The sequence below is a fragment of the Spermophilus citellus genome (genome assembly GCF_964194105.1).
Source record: "Spermophilus citellus genome assembly, chromosome: 2".
NCBI classification, from domain to species: Eukaryota; Metazoa; Chordata; class Mammalia; order Rodentia; family Sciuridae; genus Spermophilus; species Spermophilus citellus.
Genome location: NC_138183.1, coordinates 190,746,946 through 190,764,637, shown reverse-complemented (window position 1 = coordinate 190,764,637; position 17,692 = coordinate 190,746,946). Strand labels below are relative to the sequence as shown.

Below are 17,692 nucleotides of genomic sequence, written 5' to 3'. Positions count from 1 at the left end.
CTGTAGTTTGGAAGGTGGACTCGCTTTTATCCTCCCAGGGGGATGCTTGGGTATGTTCAATGATCTCCGTGGACTTCACTGATTTATCATCACTATCAATAGGTGTCAGTGGTGTGATCTTGTTCTTGGGAGCTTGTACAAAATGGAAACTTTCTGGATGTTTCTGTACATTCCTGGTTAAAGCCGGCTGGAGGGGTACAGGAATCCAAGGAGTTTGCGCGATTCTGGCAGGAGGCTTTACAGGTAAGCGTGAAACTTCTCCATGCTCGTTGTGTTCTCCTGAGAGGCTTGTGCTCGGACTATCTGTGGGATAGAAAAGACACAAATGTAGATTCCTCAGATGTCACTTCTCCAATCTCTGCCAGTCATGCATGAAATCCAAATCATCTCTCAAATGTTAGCTCCTCACTTACCCAAAGTGCTTTCTTCCAAGCTCTCCCCTCTTTCTCAGATTTTGTACAAATTTTATTATGATCCTAGAAATCATCCTGGGACTGGCGCTGTTGCTGAAGAGTCTACTATGAGGCTCTAGTTTACTATGGAGGCCCTCAGAAGGCAAGGACTAACATTTGCTTACAGTTTATGTACTTCACAATCACTGGTTACAAATCAGTTTAAACAGAAAACTGAATACATCCTCAATTAGAATGGGGGCTTTTTAAGGGCACAGCCTATGTTTTGTTTGCCACTAAATACAGAGTGAATAAAAGTGTCTGTCATACAACAAATGCTAAACAAATAATTTTTGTTTGATAGAAAGAAACAAGGTAGAGACTTTAAATAATGTAATTAAAAAATTGAGACTAATCCTTTTGTTTAAGGAAATTAAAAACTAGATGATATAAAAACGAGAAAACTTCTTAAAACTATCAAAGAGTTTAGAACATGGTGAGAAGAACTATGGAGCCAAAATCTAGCAAATGAGAATCTGAAAAAGTAAGCCTAGAATGCTTAAGTTATTTTTGCCCTGAGTATATCTGAATTTGCAAGAAACATATGAGCTTAATTTTTTTTTTTTTGTTAGCTACAAAGGAAGAAGGGGATTTTTATTGGATTTGAACTGACTTTGTAGGTCAATTCCATGATAGCTAATATTAGCTTTTCTAATTTATGAACATGATATATTGCTCCAATTATTTAGGTCTTCTTTCAGTAAATTTTATAGTTTCCAGTAAATATACCTTCCTTTGTGTGTGAGGACTTTCTAAAAATTTTTTATTGGTGCATTATAATTATATATAATAATGGAATTCATTATTACATATTTGTGCACACAATATAACAACAAATTTTGGTCAATTTTGTTCCCCAGTTCCCCTTTCCTCCTCCCTCTTTCTGGTCCCCCTTCCTTTATTCTACTGGTCTGTGTTCTATTTTCATGATCCCCACTTTCTCTCTTTATCACAACATATGAAAGAAAACAAATGACTCTTGCCCTTCTGAGTTTGGCTTGTTTTGCTTAACATAATGATCTCAAGTTCCATCCATTTTCCTGCAAAGACATAATTTCATTCTTCTTTATGGCTGAACAAAACTCCATTGTGCATATATACCACATTTTCTTTATCTACTTGTCTATTGATGGGTACCCAGCCTAGTTCCATAACTTGGCTGCTATGAATTGTGCTACTATAAATATCAATATACATTTTTTGCTATAGTATGTCAACTTTAATTCCTTAGGATAAATAATAAAGAGTGGTATAGCTGGGTCATATGATGGTTCCATTTCTAGTTTTATAAGGAATCTCCACAGTGGTTGTACTAATTTATAAACCCACCAACAGTGTAAAAGTGTTCCTATTTCCCCACATTCTACCAAAATTTATCATTATTTGTATTCTTGACGACTGCCAGAGTGAGATGAAATTGCGTGAGGACTTCTTTGATTAAAGCCTAATTAGTCTGATATTAGTATAACTACTCCTCCTTGCCTCTTCACTTACTATTTGTGTGGAATATTTTTATTCATTTTTCCACTTTCAATTCATTTGTCTCTTTGGATCTAAACTGAGTTTCTTGTACAGCAGCATATAGGTGGTTCATGTTTTGTCAAATTCATTTTGCTAATCTCATTTTTTAGGGCAGTTTACATTTAAAGCAATAATTACTAAGGAGGGATGTCTGTCACTGTGCTACTTTTTTCCACATGCCTTATAGATTTGGTTTGTTTTCTTTTGGTCCCTGCCTGCATTTCTTTGCCTTTTGATAGTTTTATTCTAATGTGTGTTGGTGTGAATTTGAGTTCATCCCACTTGGAGTTCCTTCAGCTTCCTGGATATTTAAACTCATGTCTTTCATCAAAGGATAATAAAATTTAAAAATTTCTAGTGACACTGATTAATAGTTTGACAATGAAGACACAAAATTATTAAGGAATATGATTATGATTACAGATGCTTCAATTATCTATAATAATAAATGTCCTCAGAGATGAGACATTATATATACTTTTTCTGACAAATATGAAAATTTAGATCAGCAGGTCTTAAACCATCATTTAAGAACTTCTGGAGGTCTGTAAGACCCTTTTCGGGGGGGGGGGTCTCTAAAACCAGAATTACCTTCATAATAATACTAGTTATTTTCTGTTTTCTTCCTTATTGTCTCATTAATGTTCAGTGGAGTTTTCCAGAAGCCACATGACAAGTGATATTACAGAGACTGAATTCAGAAGCAGAAATTAAAATTCTTGTCCTTTATTAATCCAGACATTAAAGAGATTTGGAAAATTTTAAAATAATACACTTTCATCATATTTTTGTTTTGTGGTTATTTTTCTAAAAATTATATTTATGTTTTACAGAACAGATTTTTAAAAACTATTTTTAAATCAATCAGTACATGTTTGAAAATTTATAATATGGTAAATAATGACAGATTCTAGATGTGCTAAGAAGCAGGAATATATGATCTGTATCCAGAAATATCAGTTAATATAAACAGATCCAGAATAGTAGAGATGATGAGACCAGTAAACAAGAATATTAAGACAGTTATTTTAACTATGTTCAGATATTTAAAGAAAACACAAATACAACAAGAGAAATATAAAAAGGACCAAAAAGAACTTGTAGAGATGAAAAATACAATATTTGAAATGAAAATTTTCCTGTTTGAAATTAACACCAGGTAAGATTACTGAAGAAAATATCAGTGAAGTCTAATATAGGATGGGAGGCAGAATGCTTTGTTAGCCTCCAAGTTTCCTAACTTCCAGTATACATCCCTTGTAAATCGCCTTCCCTTGAGTAGGGTGAGATCTGTGACTATAATGGGACATGATAAGTTTGTTATATGATGAAAACAGTGAGATAGTTGCTTCCATGATTACATTATATTACAAGATTCCATCATAGCAGACTGGAGAGATGTTCTCTTGTTGACTGAAGAAGTAAGTTGCCAAGGAACATATGGCTAGGACTTGAGGGTGGCCTCTAGGAGATCAGAGCAAAATTGCCAATAGCCATTAAGAAAGCAAGGACGAGATGTCAGTACTATAAGGAATGAAATTGTGGTAACAATTAGTATACTTGGAAGGGGACCCTAAACCTCAGAAACGTTTGCAGCCACAATTGTTATTCTGATTTCAGGCTGGTAAGACTCTAAACAGAGAACTTTTCTAACCTATAACTGTGGCACAATAAATTTATGGTTTTTAAGGTTTGAGGTAAGTGTTTATACAGCAACAAAACCCCCTAATATACACGATAGAATATACCCACAATGAAGCAAAGAAATTATAGGCTAAAAATAAAAATGATCAGAATCTCAGTATTATCCTGTATCACCTATGGGATAATGTCATACTCTCTAACATCCATGTAATTCGAATCCCAGAAACAAGTGAAGAAGAGAAAGGGCATACATTTTTTTTGAAAAAATTAAAAGACTGAAAATTTGTTCAACCTGATGAAAATTACTCTGACAAATGTAAGCACTTGAACAAACCCTAAGCAGGATAAAAATATGTGTGTGTGTAGCACACACACCTCAAAAGTAAATCATAATCAAATTACCAAAAATCAATAATAAAAGGAACAATCTTAAAAAGCAACGAGGGGGGAAACATATTAAAATAGAACAAAGATAAGAAAATTCAAGACTTTTCCTAATAAGCGAAACAGAAGACATGAAACAGAAGACGGTGAGAGAAGTGTATTATATTGGGAACCGTGTCATCAGCAAGTACATCACTGCCCATCTTGGAGGTGGTTGTGGTTTAAGATGTGATACTCCTGAGGCTCCATCATCCTTAACCTGAATGGATCTAGGCTCTGGTGTTTGCTGAGGTCCTGGCTTCTGTCTAGTCTTCCTTGTTCTTTCTCTGATTTTAAACTTGGCCCAGCACCTTCTATGTGTTTCTTGGAGATACCCAAATAGCTTTAAAATGCATTTTATTTCTGCTGAAAGCAGGCAAAATTGAACTCTCAGGCATCTTAAGATCTTTTAAAACAGGGAACATTTTAAATTTATTTTATTTTTACATCCTTATCATCATTTCAACATGGCAGGGAATAGGGACAAGTTAACTTAGTACTTCTAAGGCATTTATAGCTATCTCCTTCATCCAAACTTACAGTTTTTAAACTTTTCCTTCAAAAACTCTCTGCACGTTTCTGAAGTATTTCCATGCTTAAATCATTTCTTGGATGGATTATTGTTATAGACTGAAATATTATTTTGCCTTCACCAAATTTATGTTGAAGCCCTAACACTCAATGTGACCATATTTGGAAACAGGGTTATTAAGAAGATAATTAAGGGTAAATGAGGTCATGAGAATGTGTCCCTAATCTGGTAGCACTGATGTCTTTAAGAGGAGGAAGAGATCTCTTTTTACAAACAATCACACAGGAAAGGCCTATGAGGATGCCTGGGAAGGTAGCTACATATAAGCTAGAAAGAAAGCTCTCCCAGAAACCAAATTTGCTAGCTCCTTGATCTTGGACTTCTAGCCTCCAAAACTATGAGAACACAAATTTCTGTTGTTCACACCACACAGTCTATGTTCTGTTTTTTGTTTGGTTTTGTCTTCTGGATTGAACCCAGAGATGCTCTGACACTAAGTTGCATTACCATCCCTTTTGATTTTTAAAATTTTGAGGCAAGATCTGGCTAAGTTGCTGAAGTTGGCCTTGATCACAATCCTCCTGGTGCTGGGATTATAGATGTATAGCACTGTGCTTATCTTTTTTTTTCTCTTAACAGCAGCCCTAGTTTACTAATACAACTATTTATAATGATAAACAGCTGGAATACAGCCCTCAGACTTCTTAACACAGCCAGTAGAATGATCTTAAAATCCATGAAACAGGGAACTGAGATCTCCCTGCTACTTAGAAATTTAGATGAACTTGGCTTAAACTTAAAGGTTTATAAAGCACATAAGATAAAGACCACTGAACTCCACTTAATTTATTCAAATTTCTAACCTAAGTTTTTCATGGCCCTGTGGATCCATTCCCACAATCCTAATTCAATCCTCTGCTAGCTGGTACACGGAATCTTAGGATTTTCACTATTGTCCACAGAAATGAAATTAACTCATGATTTTATGACTGCACCTTTACTTAAAGTCTAGGAACTATGGAAGGAAACAATAAACCATAATACAATTTCTGCCTAATTGGTTTTCCCTCTGACATTGCGCTGGTTTCCAAAACTATTACCTCACTGTGTGATTATCCTCACAACCCTCTGAGAAAAAAGTTCTAGCTTCCCTTCCTTTTGCTGGGTGTATCTCACTTCCTTAATCACATATGACCTTACCACTCATGTTTGAAACACATTTGTCACCTCCTGATTGCCTGAAGCTCCATCAAGCATCTTCACCCCTACTGGGCATGGTAGCTACTCTGCAGCCTGGACCTAGGTGCCTGGCTTAATGTGTCAACTGATAAGCTGCCTGCTTCCTCACTGCTCTCTCTTAGGCCACCCTTCACAGTTTTCATTTATCTTCAACTTCTCCCAGCATACCTGGCATAAAGTTGGTACTCAATAATTGTGTGATGCGTGAATATATGAAGAAGTAAACAAATTAACATTTATGCTTGAAATCTTCCAACGGATCTCATTACTTAGAAGATAAAGCCTAAAATCTGAAGCTTGATATAAAGGGTCTTCTAGAATCTCTAGCAGCCTATGTAGCCATCCCTTATTAGACAACTAATGTCCTCAAACTCTGTAGATGCTCAAGTCTCTTGTATAAAATAGATATATAATGCATACATATCCTCCCATGAAATTTTAAGTCATCTCTAGATTACTTTCAATACCTAATATGATGTAAGGGCATATAAATAGTCTTTTCCTTGTATTGTTTAGAAATCGTAGTCATGTGCTGCATAACAGTGTTAAGCTCAATTATGGACTGCATATATGATAGTGGTCCCAAAAGGTCATAATAGAGCTGAAAAATTCCTGTCTTCTAGTGAAATTCTAGCCATCATGACATCAAAGTATAACACATTACATATCTGTGTTGATGTTCTTATAAATACATCTACTGTATTGCTAATTTTACAATTATATCTAGTATATAATACTTGATGATAATTTATTTATAATTTAATGACTATCTTATTAAATATATATATATATATTTAATATGCATAAAATATATATTTAAATATATCTTCTTATAAAAAGGTTTACCATAAAACAGTATGTCTTTGTTCTGTCAGCAGCCTCATATATTTCATGTTTACTAAGTCTCTCAATTGTATCATTTTCTCCTGTGCTTGATTTAATACCATGTTGTTTTGTTCATCTTGGTCCTAGGAGCACTAAGTTATACCATCTATACCATATACTATATATATATATATATATATATATATATATATATATATATGTACTATATATACTACCATACTATTCCTTATATATGCACACACTCCTACACTATATGGTGTACATATACATAAATAAATATAGACTCTACCTAGGTTTGTGTAAGTAACTCCATGATCTTTATACAACAATAAAATCACCTAACAAAGCATTTCTGAGACTGTATCCCCATTGTTAAGTGACACAGGACTCATGACATTAAAAAAGTCTACATGATCAGTACAGACACAACTGTTGTAAGCCTGACTATATAATACACCTTAGCAACAACAACACATTTTTTTCAAATATTTTCCAATGGAATTTGGTTGAAACCCATGGATAAAGGTGGAACTGACTATACTTCCAGATTTCTTCCTGGTCCCTTCCCCCTAATTTCCCAGACACCCTCAGCTGTTGTCAGAAACACAAAAAGCAGATCCTGTCTCTTTGAAGCAAAGGAAGTGATGAAGGAAAGGAGTGGGTGAGGCCTCTGCTTTACCTGTGGGAGGACTGACACTTTCTTGCAGTTTTTCTTTTTTAATTTCTCTCCACCTAGAAGGAAGAAAACCATCCATAAACTCACAGGCCTTTTTGAAAAAAGGCAAAAAATCCATGGCAGTGGTCAGAAAAGAAACATTATCTGATCAGATTCTCACATTAGCAGGTTTATGCTTCCCTCACTTTAAAGATTAAATCACAAATCAGGTAATAATGGGGTCTAAAGAACCATGGTCTTGGGGCTGGAGATGTGGCTCAAGTGGTAGTGCACTCGCCTGGCATGCGTGCGGCCTGGGTTCAATCCTCAGCACCACATACAAATAAAGATGTTGTGTCCGCCGAAAACTAAAAAATAAAATAATAAAATTCTCTCTCTCTCTCTTTAAAAAAAAAAAAAAAGAACCATGGTCTCCTCTAACTAACCTTCTTCTTCCAGGATGTCCCTTTGCTTTTCTAACCTTAAAATTTGCAATCCTATTGTATTTGTCCTGCAAATATTCTCAAATGTCATTTTCTTTAACAGATAACTATAACCCGGAAAGGGACAGTGATTTTCCCAGAACTACCCAGCAACAAAAGAGCAAAGCCAGTTCCAAAACTTATCCTTCCCGGTCTGTGACCCTGGTCAAAACCCTGCTCTTTCATTTTGGCAAGTAGAAAGGTGGAGGCACTTGTTCTAGACAACCCCTATCCCCTCCCAACTGCTCCACACTGAATCTATGGTAACAGACTTGATTAAATGTTAGTGAGGGTCCTTGTCCTGAAAATATCATCTTGTGTTGGAAAGAGGAAGGTGTGGCAGCATAAGAAGAACGAGAAGTTCAGATTGTAAGGCCCATCCTGCCATGTATGATTATAGGAAGAGTATAACTGTTTCTTCTAAATTTCTATAAAAATCCATTTTTTTATTTGAACAAAATTCATTTAAAATTATAAATATGTACTTACCAGCAATAAAAAAATATAGCAATAATGAAAAATGCAGAAACAATATCTGTGAAAAGCCATATGAACAGATACTTTGTTGGTGACTGCAAAACATAAAACAAACCACTGTTAAAGAACTTTACAGTTGGAAGGAGTTTTAGATGCTATGGGCTAAGTCCCTTGCTCTGCTGTCTAGGCTGGAAGAAGAGAAGAAAGAGGGGCAGACTAGGTAAAGAAGACTTTATAGATGTGGCAGTCTCAAACACATTATTAGAAATTATGCAGCTATTCTAAGTCATTGTCACACACATGCAGGGGATGTAGAAAGGTCAAAACAGTATTCACCCTTCATCTCTAATTTCTCCCCAAATGGCTTAACTATAAGTCAGCAGTGCTTGTTACTGTAATTGTTCAATGTGATTAAATTTTGCTCACATCTATAAAATGTGAGTGAAAAAAAGTATGTCATTATTTTACTCAGTTTCTGTGTTGCTATGACCAAAAGAACAACAAGAACAATCTAGAGGAGGAAACATTTATTTTGTTTTAGAGTTTCAGTCCATGGTTGACTCACTCCATATCTCTGGGCCAAGGTGAGGCAGTACATCATGGCAAAAGGGGATGGCAGAGACAAGCAGCTCGACATAAGTAGAAATAGAGAGAACTCTTTGCTCACCAGGAACAAAATATAAGCCCCCAAGTCACACCCCAGTGACCTACTTCCTCCACCCATACCCACACTTACCTACAGTTACCACCCAATCAATCCATATTTGGATTGATTCACAAATTAGGTTATACGTCTCATAACCTAATTATTTTATCTCTGAAAATTCTTGCATGGTCTCACACATGAGTTTTTATCGGGGGCAACTTATGTTTAAACTATAATAGTCATCTTCAAGAAAACTAAGTCAAATGAAGAAAGACTAATTCGAAAAATAAACTACACCTGGATTTGGTGTGGGTGAAACACTAAGAGTAAGATAGGGAGACTATAAAAATCTTGGTGGATTCCTCATATCAATTGTTTCTCTCAGTGACTTTATGTTCTTTTTCTGTTTTAAAGAAACAAAAAATTAGAAAAACAATAGCTAGTTCATTTGGATGTTTGAATAAGCAAGAGAACATAGAACTCAATCAGCTTAAATATCCCCAAAGACTTTATACCAAAACATAAATGAATTTTAAATCCAAATAAAATATGTGAATTATATTTTATATATTATTGATAAAAAGAACCACAGTATTCCTTTCAAATCTATTAGTTGCTCAAGTCAACGGAGAAAAAAGGGGTCAGTGATTCCATATTTCAACCAGTGGGCTTTAATGCAGTACCTACCCTATGAGACTGTCAACTTACTCTCTATATAGATAAAAAACACAGGCTGGCATGGTGGCACATTCCTGTAATCTCAGCTACTCAAGAAGCTGAGGCAAGAGGATTGCAAGTTTGAGGCCAGCCTGAGCATCTTAGTGAGAACTTGTCTCAAAATAAAATAATAAAATATGGGGGACTGGGGATGTAGCTCAATGGTAGAGAGCTTGAACAGCGTGTGCAAGGCCAGATTCAATCCCCAGTACCACAAAGTGTGTGCACATTCTCTCTCTCTCTCTCTCTCTCTCTGATATGGTAACTGGTTAGCCAAGGTTCCAAGGAAGACAAGTGAACACTGGTTCACCTCTTCAGAAGAATTTTGCTTGAGTCATGTACGCTTGGTTTTTCTTTCTACATCCCATTGCCACTGTTGCCATAACTCCAAGCAAGGCAGGAGTACAAAAAAAAAAAAAAAAAAAAAAAAAAACAAAAAAAAAAACAAAACAAAAACCCAAAACCCTCTACAGTCAGATCTAATTATGAATATTACATCATGAGGTCCTGTGCAGAGACATCTTGGAGCTCATGGGGATAAAAATAATAGTGGCCTATTCAGAGGGCTAAGTTACAAAACACATTGTAAAGATTCAATAAATAAAAATCATAGTAGGATCTGGGTGAAAGAATGGAGAATGCCACATCTCCATTATTTATAGAAGTCTTTGTTTTTAAGTAGCTCTTCCTCGGACTGCACAGTGGGCAACATAGGGGAGGGGATATAGACCACTATTGTACTAGGCTTAGAATAATCTGAACAAGCGGCTTACCATGAAGAATTGAGGGTGATTAAGCTGACTCAGGAGTGGAATGTTGTCTGTGGTCACTGAGTTAATCCTGGAGCACCAGGCTAGTGAGTATAGCCAAGGCTCATTGACAACGTATAAATTGATGTTGATGTTAGCGGCTTTATAATCTCTGGAACAAAAACAGAACCCACAGGGTATTTAGATCCAGTTTAGCTCTCAACATCTTAAAGAGAGGAACAGCCACCATGTTTGTGAAAGGCTGTTGCCTAAATCTGCAGTAGTTCATCCAGAGACAAGATTCAACTTGACAGAAAGGTTCATGCAGAGAGATGAAGGATTAAATCTAGTAGCTCTATTTCCTATAGAAACAGTGGTATACTGGTAAATTAGATTTCTTAAGGGAAATTTAACAAAAGAAAAAGAAAAAGGAAAGCCTTATTTGGGGCATTTTAAAAGTTTCATGGTATAAATATTCCTACTCCAATTTCAAGCTACCACTGGGGAAATCAATTCCCAGTCTCTGACTCTTTATAATACCTGGCTCCATAAATATTAGTTGGGGGCATAAAATAAATATCAATCTGATGAATGTTTTACATTTAAAATATAAAGAATTGTTATAAGAATTGGATTAAAGGGAATAAAACTCAATTTGTCTCAAGGCACTGAATGTTAGTAGAAAATTGTACACTGTCTATAGAGACAGGAAAAAAGTAAAGGAGCACTTAATAATTCTAGCCAGGTTGTCATTTTTAGGGATTCAGTCCTACTCTGAAAACATACCATACTGCATTGGTACCGTCAAAAAAAATTTTTTTTTAAATGCTGATATGGTATGTCATATTGGAAAGTGCTCGGTGCAAGCCTGTGTTTGAGTCCCAGCTCTTAACATTAGCCTGGCAAGCTCTTAGCCTCAGCACATAAACTTTAAATAATCTACTGCCAGTATTACTAGCAATTAATTTATAAGAACTACCTCTAAGAAAATTCTACAGACCACCTTAAGATAAATTTTAAAAAGAAAAAAAGGAAGGCTGGGATTGTAGCTCAGTGGCAGAGCTCTTGCTTAGCATGTATGAGGCACTGGGTTCAATTCTCAGCACTGCATATAAATAAATAAATAAATAAATAAATAAATAAATAAATAAATAAATAAATAAATGTCTATCAATAACTAAAGGGGTGGGGGAGGAAAAGAAAATTAGGCAACCAGTAGTAAAAAGTTACTTCTTGTACTTTTTGAAACCCAAACTCAAAAACCAATCCTATTTCTCTATATTAATAAGGAATATATAGAAACTGAAATTAAAGACAATACCATAAATAATCACTTGAAAGAAAACTACATATTTAGGTACAAATGTAAGAAAACAAGTATAAACTCTTATGTTGAAATTACAAAATACTGATAGAAGTAATAAAAGAACATTTTAACAAATGGGCTGGGGCTGGGGCTCAGTGGTAGGGCACTTGCCTGGCATGTGTGAGGCACTGGGTTCAATTCTCAGCATCGCATATAAATAAATAAAATAAAGGTCTATCAACAACTAAAAATATATATATTAAAAAATATTAAAAGAAAATGGAGAGATGTGTTCATGGATTTCAATCCAATGCGATAAAGCTGTCAACTGTCCCCAAACTGATCTGTGAGTTTAATTAAAGTTCTATAAAAGTTCCAACAAAGTTTTTTTGAATAATTAAGCTAGCTGATTCTAAATTTTTTATGGAAAGGCATAGTCCTAGAATATTAAAACAATCCTTGAAAAGAATAAAGTGAGAGGGAATCACTTTACTAGGTATTAAGGCTTACCATGTAACTTATGATTATCAAAACAGGCACATAAATCAGTGGACCAGAACAGAAAATTCAGAAACAAACTTACATAACTATGACTAAATAATTTTTGACAATGTATAAAAACAATCAATGAAAGAATCGTATTTCAACAAATGATACTGAAGAGCTGGATGGCCACAGGTCAGGAAAAAAAATATATCAAAATCTCAACCTAAATTCACACTATATATAAAAATGAACTAAAATGGATAACAGATTTGAATGCATAAGTAAAAATATAAAACTTTTAGAAAAATATAGGAGAAAATCTTTGAAATCTAGGGCAAAGCAAAGAGTTCTTAGACTTGAACTAAAAATATGATACATCAGAGTGAACGTTGCTACTAAGTTGGACACCATCAAAGTTTAAAAAAAACAAAATGAAGTTTTACTCTGTGGAAGACCTTGCTAAGAAGATGCTACAGATAATACTGGGAGAAAATATTTGCAAGCCATATCCAACAAAGAACTAGAATCTAGAATATATAAAGAACTCTCAAAATTCAACAATAAAGAAAAGAAAAACACATTTTAATGAAAAGAACATACCACTAGAAAATTAGGATATCAGATGTTCAACATCATTATCCATAAAAGAATAAAAATTTAGACCACAATTATGTCACTCTATATCTATCAGAATAATTAAAATACAGTAACAACAACAAAAATTGGCAAGGATGCAGAAGCTCTGGATCGAATATTGCTGGCAAAAATGTAAAATGGTATCACCTCTGAAAAAGTCTGGCAGTTTCTTATTAAACTGGCCATATAATTACCATAACCCAATAACTGCATTCATGGACATTTATCCCAGTGAAATAAAAACTTGCATTCACATACAAATCTGTATATAAATATTCATAATAGTTTTATTTGTTTTTTTCGTTTTTCCTATTCTTTTTTTTTTATTATTGGTTGTTCAAAACATTACAAAGCTCTTGACATATCATATTTCATACATTAGATTCAAGTGAGTTATGAACTCCCATTTTTACCCCAAATACAGATTGCAGAATCACATCGGTTACACATCCACATTTTTACATAATGCCCTATTAGTAACTGTTGCATTCTGCTACCTTTCCTATCCTCTACTATCCCCCCTCCCCTCCCCTCCCATCTTCTCTCTCTACCCCATCTACTGTAATTCATTTCTCTCCTTGGTTATTTTCCCATTCCCCTCACAACCTCTTATATGTAATTTTGTGTAACAATGAGGGTCTCCCTTCATTTCCATGCAATTTCCCTTTTGTCTCCCTTTCCCTCCCACCTCATGTCTCTGTTTAATGTTAATCTTTTCCTCCTGCTCTTCCTCCCTGCTCTATTCTTAGTTGCTCTCATTATATCAAAGAAGACATTTGGCATTTGTTTTTTAGGGATTGGCTAGCTTCACTTAGGATAATCTGCTCTAGTGCCATCCATTTCCCTGCAAATTCCACAATTTTATCATTTTTTAGTGCTGTGTAATACGCCATGGTGTATAATTGCCACATTTTTTTTTATCCATTCATCTATTGAAGGGCATCTGGGTTGGTTCCACAGTCTAGCTATTGTGAATTGTGCTGCTATGAACATCAATGTGGCAGTATCCCTGTAGTGCGCTCTTTTAAGGTCTTCAGGGAATAGTCCGAGAAGGGCAATAGCTGGGTCAAATGGTGGTTCCATTCCCAGCTTTCCCAGGAATCTCCATACTGCTTTCCAAATTGGCTGCACCAATTTGAAGTCCCACCAGCAATGTATAAGAGTACCCTTTTCCCCACATCCTCGCCAGCACTTGTTGTTTTTTGACTTCAGAATGGCTGCCAGTCTTACTGGAGTGAGATGGTATCTTAGGGTGGTTTTGATTTGCATTTCTCTGACTGCTAGAGATGGTGAGCATTTTTTCATGTACTTGTTGATTGATTGTATGTCCTCCTCTGAGAAGTGTCTGTTCAGGTCCTTGGCCCATTTGTTGATTGGGTTATTTGTTATCTTATTGTCTGATATTTTGAGTTCTTTGTATACTCTGGATATAGGGCTCTATCTGAAGTGTGAGGAGTAAAGATTTGTTCCCAGGATGTAGGCTCCCTATTTACCTCTCTTATTGTTTTTCTTGCTGAGAAAAAACTTTTTAGTTTAAGTAAGTCCCATTTATTTATTCTTGTTATTAACTCTTGGGCTATGGGCGTCCTATTAAGGAATTTGGAGCCCGACCCCACAATATGTTGATCAGAGCCAACTTTTTCTTCTATCAGATGCAGAGTCTCTGATTTGATATCAAGCTCCTTGATCCATTTTGAGTTAACTTTTGTGCATGGCGAGAGAAGGGGATTCAGTTTCATTTTGTTGCTTATGGATTTCCAGTTTTCCCAGCACCATTTGTTGAAGATGCTATCCTTCCTCCATTGCATGCTTTTAGCCCCTTTATGAAATATAAGAAAGTTGTACTTTTGTGGATTGGTTTCTGTGTCCTCTATTCTGTACCACTGGTCCACCTGCCTGTTTTGGTACCAGTACCATGCTGTTTTTGTCACTATTGCTTTGTAGTACAGTTTGAACTCTGGTATCGCTATACCTCCAGATTCACACTTCCTGCTTAGAATTGCTTTTGCTATTCTGGGTCTTTGTTTTTCCATATGAATTTCATGATTGCTTTATTTATTTCTACAAGAAATGCCGTTGGGATTTTGATTGGCATTGCGTTAAACCTATAGAGAACTTTTGGTAATATCGCCATTTTGATGATGTTAGTTCTGCCTATCCATGAACAGGATATATTTTTCCATCTTCTAAGATCTTCTTCTACTTCTCTTTTTAGGGTTCTGTAGTTTTCATTGTATAAATCTTTCACCTCTTTTGTTAGGTTGATTCCCAAGTATTTTATTTTTTTTGAGGATATTGTGAATGGAGTGTTTTTCCTCATTTCCGTTTCAGAAGTTTTGTTGCTGATATACAGGAATGCCTTTGATTTATGCGTGTTGATTTTATATCCTGCCACTTTGCTGAATTCATTTATTAACTCTAGCAGTTTCTTTGTAGACCCTTTTGGGTCTGTTAAATATATTATCATGTCATCCGCAAATAGTGATAATTTAAGTTCTTCTTTTCCTATTTTTATGCCTTTAATTTCTTTCGTCTGTCTAATTGCTCTGGCCAGTGTTTCGAGAACTATGTTGAACAGAAGAGGTGAGAGAGGGCATCCCTGTCTTGTTCCAGATTTTAGAGGGAATGCCTTCAATTTTTCTCCATTCAGAATGATGCTAGCCTGAGGCTTAGCATATATAGCTTTTACAATGTCGAGGTAAGTTCCTGTTATCCCTAGTTTTTCTAATGTTTTGAACATAAAGGATGCTGTACTTTGTGGAATGCTTTTTCTGCATCTATCGAGATGATCATATGGTTCTTATCTTTAAGTCTATTGATGTGGTGAATAACATTTATTGATTTCTGTATATTGAACCAACCTTGCATCCCAGGGATGAATCCTACTTGATCATGGTGCACAATTTTTTTGATGTGTTTTTGTATCCGATTTGCCAGAATTTTATTGAGGATTTTTGCATCTAGGTTCATCAGAGATATTGGTCTGTAGTTTTCTTTCTTTGAGGTGTCTTTGTCTGGTTTCAGAATCAGGGTGATGTTGGCCTCATAGAATGAATTTGGAAGAGCTCCTTCTTTTTCTATTTCTTGAAATAGCTTGAAAAGTATTGGTATTAATTCTTCTTTAAAGGTTTTGTAGAACTCCGCTGTATACCCATCCGGTCCTGGGCTTTTTTTGGTTGGTAGTCTTTTGATGGCTTCTTCAGGAGAGCTGGGAGGGGCCCCTTAAGGTTTCCCCGCTGTGTGGAGAGGGAAGGCTAGGGGATTACACACCTGTAGCCGCTGGTTTCAATGAAGTTATCTCCTCTGCTGCATTCTGGTGACATCAGTCCTCTGCCATGGTGGAATCCCATGCAAATGGCGACAGTTCGTTTCCCTTTGCCAGGTGACCAATGCAACAGGTGGGTCCTGACTGTCTCTCCCAAGCCCCGTTTCAATCCTGTGGCCACTGCCTATGAAGGCTCGGTTGGCATTAACCTCCGTAGGATCAGAAGGGCCGACCAGTTGTTTCAGCGGGATGGTTTAGTGCTGAGTCACAGCAGTTTGTCTGCGAGAAGCAGGCGAACGGGAGCTTGAATTCAGCCGATCTGGGCTTGGTGTGTGTTCTGAGAGGCCCAGACTGTTCGCCCCAGATCCACGTCAGCTCAGCATTGCCTAATGATCCTGATCAAACAGCATTTAGACGGTTTACGACTCCCTATGCCCGCGCAGCTGAAGAAGTCAGAGACTTGATCTCTCCGCGCCCGCCACCATGTTGATTGATCTCCCATAATAGTTTTATTTGTAACAGCTCATAAATAGAAACAATTGTCCTCATGCTAGTGAATGATTATACAAACTTAAGTATATCCATCCATACTATCACATACTACCCATAAACAAAAAGAAACTAATATTAATAAATTGGAGACTTGGACAAATCTCATGGGAATTGTGCTAAATGAAAAAAAAAATAGCCAATCCCAAAATGTTGCATGCTGTATGAATTGACTTGTTCTTGAAATAATATTACAGAAATTTTGCCATGAGTTAGGGTTTGAGGCAGTGAGGAAAGAAATAGAAGGAAACAGACTTTGGTTATAAGAGGACAACACAAGGGATAAATGTAGTGATGGTCTGTATCTTGGTGGTGGTGTTGGATCCACAAACCTGCACATCTGATAAAATTGTAGAGAACTGTCCCTCCACCCCCAACATGCATCATGGCCCAGTGATTTCTGACAAAGGTGCCAAGAACATACTATGTGAAAGGAAAGAATAGAAGTAAGAACAAAATCACATAATCATCTCAATAGATGCTGCAAAAGTGTTAGATAAAATTCAGCACCCATTCATGATGAAGAACAACGAAGAAACTAGGAATAGAAGAATTTACCTCAACATCATAAAGATTTTATAAGATGAACCCAAAGCCAGCATCATACTTATTGATAAAAACTGAAAGAATTTTCTATAAAATCAGGAAAAAGACAAGGATGTCCATTCTCACCACTTCTATTCAATATAGTACTTGAAATTTTAGCCAGAGCAATTAGGCAAAAAAGGGAAATAAAAGGGACATAAATAGGAAAGAAACAAGTCAAATGATCACTGTTTGCAGATGATATGATCCTATATTCACAGGATCCAAAAATCTCCACCATAAGACAGCTATAGCTAATAAATAAATTCAGCAAAGTAGCAGGATAGAAAATCATGATACAAAAATCAACTGCTTTCCTATATTACAATAATGAATCTTCTAAAAAAGACATAAGGAAAACATCTCCATTCACAATAGTCTCAAAAATAAATACCTAATGAAAGTTATTGAACACTAAAGAAAAAATTAAAGAAGACACTAAAAGATAGAAAGACCTCCCATATTCATGGATAGGTAGAATT

General features: G+C 35.8%; 1 protein-coding gene across 1 annotated transcript in view; it reads right to left on the bottom strand.

Annotated features, from left to right (window-relative positions):
- Positions 1-237: 237 nt before the first annotated feature.
- GDPD4 (glycerophosphodiester phosphodiesterase domain containing 4) overlaps positions 238-17,692 on the bottom strand; it is a gene marked incomplete at both ends in the record, with an annotated part of 116,225 nt that continues 98,770 nt past the window's right edge. The window contains 2 exons of the mRNA XM_081280317.1: positions 238-303; positions 10,408-10,555. Of these exons, the coding sequence (XP_081136443.1) occupies positions 238-303; positions 10,408-10,555 (214 nt within the window). The remainder of the gene's footprint in view (positions 304-10,407; positions 10,556-17,692) is intronic.